Raw genomic sequence first — 5529 nt, forward strand, 5'->3', positions numbered from 1 at the left:
GAAGAAATCAGTTCATACTGAGAGAAGGAACCCTTTGGAATTTTCTACCAATGGGAAATTGATTGTTAAATATATTTGTTTTGATGTTAAATGTATGATTCTTACTATCAACCACTAAAGTTGGTTAAATAAAAGTTCAGGAAAGGGATATGCACAGTTAGGAGAATATCTGGCTAAGTTGCCAGGAGGTGGTGGTGCAGGCAGATACATAATGTTCAGAAGTATTTAGGAGAGGTACCTTGTCATTTTCCTATGCAAGGATATGGGCTTATGGCAGGTAAGCAGGGCTCATGTAGATAGACATCATGGGTAAGATGGGACAAATTCTGTGCTCTTCAAATTTTAAGAGGAGCCTTATATATCCTGAAGTGAAGAATGATGGAAGAGAGCTTATCAAGCATCCCAGTTTCATTTCAGTGCAAATTTGAGTTACCTTAAAAGGACTACTCCATAGATGAATCAGAAATCATGGATTCAAGTCCCATGCAGATGGGAAAAATGTGGTCTAGACCACTGGTTCAATCCCTGCCATTTGTTGGGAGAAAATTTGCAGCCAAGCTCCTGAATGTCTAATGTCCAGAGGATTCAAACAGCTATAAGTGGTCATTGTAAGAAGATCTAACATCATTCTGTTCTATATGTTCAGCAAGTCACTCGAAGTAGATAGACAACAGAGTCCACCCTAACTAAGAGAGAAGTAGTTTAGTGTTGTCATTTATACGAAGCAGCTCCATAATGTATTACACTATCAAATTTGGGTAATGGATCAAAAGAAATTCCCCATTTTACAAATTTCATTGTTGTTTCAGTCATACTAGTAGTGACTTGGGAAGGAGGAAAGTAACCAAGAACAAAGTGTGATTTAAGATTTATTTACTGTGTTATATAGAGTTCCATACTTTGATAATAACGTACAGATTAGTTCAGATTTGGACATCGAAAAAGGCCATCAAAACACACATTTGGAAGAAGAGTCAAAAACTGGCAGCCTAGAAGAACAAAGCTTGTACAATATTTAACTGGAGTACTACATTCATTAGACCATTTACATCAATAGCTTGTTGACAAAGCAGACTGCACTTCTCTTCTTTAAGAGATTCAGTGGGATTCAAGGCAAGTGAAGGATAAAGTTAATACAAGTTATGCCATTGATTAAAAAATTTAATAAATATGGATGCAAAGAAAATCAGTTCTGGTAGAAAATAAATGTCACATTGTCAAACCCTAACCATGGGAATTGGCATGTCGAGATCTCATTTCCCGTGCTAACTTCCAGAGCACATTTCAGTAGTGTACAGAGAATCTAAAATCATTTCAAGTTGTAGAACAGAAAGAGGGCCTTTGACCCTTACGGTCTGTGCCAAACTATTAAGCTGCCTCGTGCCATTGACCTATATCCAAACCATACCCTTCCATACCCCTCCCAACCATGTACCTATCCACATTTCTCTCAAGTGTTGACATTGACCCTGCATCTACTTGCATTGGCAGTTCATTCTACACTCACATCCCCGAGTGAAGAAATTTCCCGTCATTTTCCCCTTAAGCATTTCACCTTTAACCCAAGATGTTGAGTTCTAATCTTACCCAACCTCTCTGAAAAAAAAACTTGTTTGCATTTATCCTATCCATACCCCTCAATTTTTTACACCTCTATTAAATCTCCCTTCCTTCTTCTATGCTCTAGGGAATGAAGTCTTAACCTATTCAATCTTTTCCTATAACTTGGGCACTCAAGTGCTGGAAACATCCTTGTAAATTTTCTCTGCGTCCTTTCAAGCTTATTGATATATCTCCTCTAGTAAGTGACCAGAACTGCACACAATACTCCAAATTAGGCCTCACCAACATCTTATACAACTTCCACAAAACTTCCCAACTCCTGTACTCAGTACTTTGATTTATGAAAGCCAATGTGCCAAAAGCTCTGAGACAGCCAAATGCAAATCATCCCTATTTACTTCATCTCTAAACCCCTTCACTAAAATGTAAGTCTACAATAAGCACACTTTGAAGCGAGCTCAGCAGCAACGTATACTTTGAACAAGCTCATGGAGATGCGAGGAACAAAATCTACATTTAAAACAGGAAATACAATGAAACTGGTACTGTACAATTTCAAATCATTACCTAACATTTTTTAAAAGAACAAAATTCAGTTGTCACTTTACTGCATAGAGATCATGACTAATTGCAAAAAGCTCTCAAGCAAATGTTAGTTGCCCAAGGTGACTTAGAAACCCTTGGTTCCAATTGTGTACACTATGAAAGAGTTGGTTTAACAATTTTGTACTGCCAATGATCAGCCAAACATGTCAAGGGCAGTGCATGATAATAGAAAGATTTGCAAGGGTGCGTACAATTTTTGATAGGACTAAACCAAGACACCTCTAGGCACAAACTGGAAAACCTGCCTACAAGATAGATATCAATACGCATTTCAAACAGCATAGACAAAAAACAAAATTTAGCAGCTTGAAGAAAATGTTCTACATAGAACACAGCTCAATTAAACTCAGAAGCATTTGCGATGGACTATGGACGGTCCGGACTCATCATACTCCTGCTTGGTGATCCACATTTGCTGAAAGGTGGAGAGAGAGGCCAAGATAGAACCTCCAATCCAGACTGAATATTTCCTCTCGGGCGGAGCAATGATCTTAATTTTCATTGAGCTTGGAGCCAAGGCTGTAATCTCCTTCTGCATTCTATCTGCAATGCCTGGGTACATAGTGGATCCACCAGACAATACCGTGTTGGCATATAGATCCTTCCTGATATCTATATCACATTTCATTATACTATTAAAGGTGGTCTCATGTATCCCAGTTGTCTCCATTCCTAGGAAAGAAGGTTGGAATAAAGCCTCTGGGCACCGGAAACGCTCATTGCCGATGGTGATGACTTGGCCATCGGGCAACTCGTAGCTTTTCTCCAAGGATGAGGAGGCGGCAGCCATCATCATCTCAGCCTCAAAGTCAAGAGCCACATAACACAACTTCTCCTTTACGTCTCGTACAATCTCCCTCTCGGCTGTGGTTGTGAACGAGTATCCACGTTCAGTCATAACCTTCATTAAATAGTCGGTGAGGTCCCTGCCAGCCAGATCTAGCCGTAGAATGGCATGGGGCAAGGCATAGCCCTCATAGATGGGTACTGTGTGGGTCACCCCATCGCCAGAGTCTAACACAATGCCTGTAGTGCGCCCAGAAGCATACAAGGATAGCACAGCTTGAATGGAGACATACATGGCTGGTGTATTAAATGTCTCAAACATGATTTGGGTCATCTTCTCCCGGTTGGCCTTGGGGTTCAGAGGTGCCTCTGTGAGGAGAACAGGATGCTCCTCTGGGGCAACTCTCAGCTCATTGTAGAAGGTGTGGTGCCAAATCTTCTCCATATCATCCCAGTTCGTCACAATTCCATGCTCAATTGGATACTTTAGGGTCAGAATTCCTCTCTTGCTCTGGGCTTCATCACCAACATAGCTGTCTTTCTGACCCATTCCCACCATAACACCCTGAAAATAATAATAAAAGGCTAGTATATATAATCCAAGTACAAAATCAAATGGAAAGCTTTCACAAATATTGTTACCTTGAGAAGGCACCAGGCAAATTCTTTACTTTGTCATTTCAGAAATCAGCCAATCAAAGTCAAGGAAATAGAACTGCATTTACAATTAAGCAGGGTTTCTTTTGTTTAGGGGTGTTCCCAGCATGGAGTAGACAATTTAAAAGTAAATACATTTTTATAAGTTAGATTTAAAATCCTGTATCCTCTAGTTTATAGCCTAGGTGTTTAGACACCATCCCAAAATTTAATAAACTGCAAACTTCAGTTTGAACCTTGGAGGACAGTAAACACAAACAGGTTTGTGTACGTCAACTCTTGATGCAAACACAATGTGAAAAAAAAAGGAAATAAAGAACCATATTGATGCACAGGAGTCACTTGCGGGAAGCAAAATCTATTGATTTGCAGGTAATGAGAGAGATTCATAATGCAAGCACCTCGGGCAGCCTTGTGCCATCAATAAAAAAAGTTAAAAAAATTATAATCAAGAAATATGAAGATCCAATTGAAAACAGGACAAGAAAATTCTTTCCATCTGATGTAATATGGCATGAAGAAAAATGTATTTCATCAACATTTATTTAATTTCAACTAGCACCATAAAAGCAACACAATTTTAAATTAATTCTCAGATCCTCCATTTTCAAGAGTTGGCCTTTAAGGAACACTGGACCCAGAAATGTGGTACTAATTGTAGACAGCAAGCACCATTCAGGTCTCCTAGCAACCCAGAATTTCACATCTTCTGATGAATAAGATTTTGGGCAAGGTGGGAGGGAGTGGAGAAGCAATTTATTACCCAATCCTATAATAGCTCAATTGACAATAGAATTTTTTTGTTAAATTCTGGACATTTTCAAAAGTAGGGAAGAACCATGCATGTTGGTCTCGGTACAAGTCTCCTCTCTCATTAAATAAGCATGCTATTCTCGATCCATTTTTCAAAGACCAGCATTTTGAAAGAAGGGCTTCTAGGCTTTAAAATTTTATTAGCATTTAATACCAAAGTTATAAAACCATAATAGTGAAATGTAGATTCTAGAATGTTAATCTACACATCTGAAGTGTTAAATCAATAACAGAAATAAGAAAGAAAATTCAAAAATCTATTAGCCACATATTCAGGTCCAGAGCACAAATGAATTAATTTGTACTCAAAAGACAAAGTGAAACTTTACCTGATGTCGAGGGCGTCCCACAATGGAGGGAAATACAGCCCTGGGAGCATCATCGCCTGCAAACCCAGCTTTACACATCCCAGATCCATTATCTACAACCAAGGCTGCAATCTCATCATCCCCCATGGTTCTAAATCTGTTAGAATTCACTGCAGATAGGAATAAGTACAGCAGATTAGAGACAGGAAAATTAAACAACTCTTACATTTGCAATTGACTAGTAAAGCTTACCTTTGAGAAGGCTCTCATTTAAGACCTCTCTGTACTTAAGATTAAGAACACATTCCTTACCTTAGTCACTGTTCTTTTATACTGCACAGGGTTCCCGTTCATCTAAAATCACATGAGCCAGGCATAGGGGAGGAGCTAAAAATTAGCTTAACCACACATCATTATATTTATTTTAAACCTGGAATTTTCTTGAAAATTGTTTTTCTTTTTATTTGTTACAAATAGAAATGACTGAATCTTTCCTCTAAATCTGGTACTGAGTTTAACCTCTTCGTTGCCTGAATTCAATTACCAGGAATATTTAGAAACATAGAAACATAGAAAATAGGTGCAGGAGTAGGCCATTCGGCCCTTCGAGCCTGCACCGCCATTTATTATGATCATGGCTGATCATCCAACTCAGAACCCCGCCCCAGCCTTCCTTCCATACCCCCTGACCCCTGTAGCCACAAGGGCCATATCTAACTCCCTCTTAAACATAGCCAATGAACTGGCCTCAACAGTTTGCTGTGGCAGAGAATTCCACAGATTCACCACTCTCTGT

General features: G+C 39.1%; 1 protein-coding gene across 2 annotated transcripts; it reads right to left on the reverse strand.

Moving 5' to 3' along the window:
- Window positions 1-862: 862 nt before the first annotated feature.
- LOC134351206 (actin, cytoplasmic 2-like) lies at window positions 863-5166 on the reverse strand. Of its 2 annotated transcripts, none has more exons than XM_063057319.1 (3): window positions 5046-5166; window positions 4755-4903; window positions 863-3520 (listed from the first exon to the last, which is right to left on the reverse strand). In XM_063057319.1, the coding sequence occupies exons 2-3, from the start codon at window positions 4878-4880 to the stop codon at window positions 2516-2518; spliced, it is 1131 nt and encodes a 376-aa protein (XP_062913389.1). In that variant the 5' UTR covers window positions 4881-4903; window positions 5046-5166; the 3' UTR covers window positions 863-2515. The 2 variants fall into 2 exon arrangements, with proteins under 2 accessions (XP_062913389.1, XP_062913393.1); XM_063057323.1 differs by having other exon boundaries at window positions 4986-5060.
- Between the last annotated feature and the right edge of the window lie 363 nt (window positions 5167-5529).

The sequence above is a fragment of the Mobula hypostoma genome, chromosome 1 (assembly GCF_963921235.1).
Source record: "Mobula hypostoma chromosome 1, sMobHyp1.1, whole genome shotgun sequence".
NCBI lineage: Eukaryota > Metazoa > Chordata > Chondrichthyes > Myliobatiformes > Myliobatidae > Mobula > Mobula hypostoma.

Bases quoted from the DNA above. Each gene is read 5' to 3' on its own strand.
- LOC134351206 (XM_063057319.1), bottom strand. From the start codon at position 4,880: ATGGGGGATGATGAGATTGCAGCCTTGGTTGTAGATAATGGATCTGGG. The intron at 3,521-4,754 runs GTAAAGTTTCAC...TATTATTTTCAG, and splicing joins TGGGACGCCCTCGACATCAG to GGTGTTATGGTGGGAATGGG.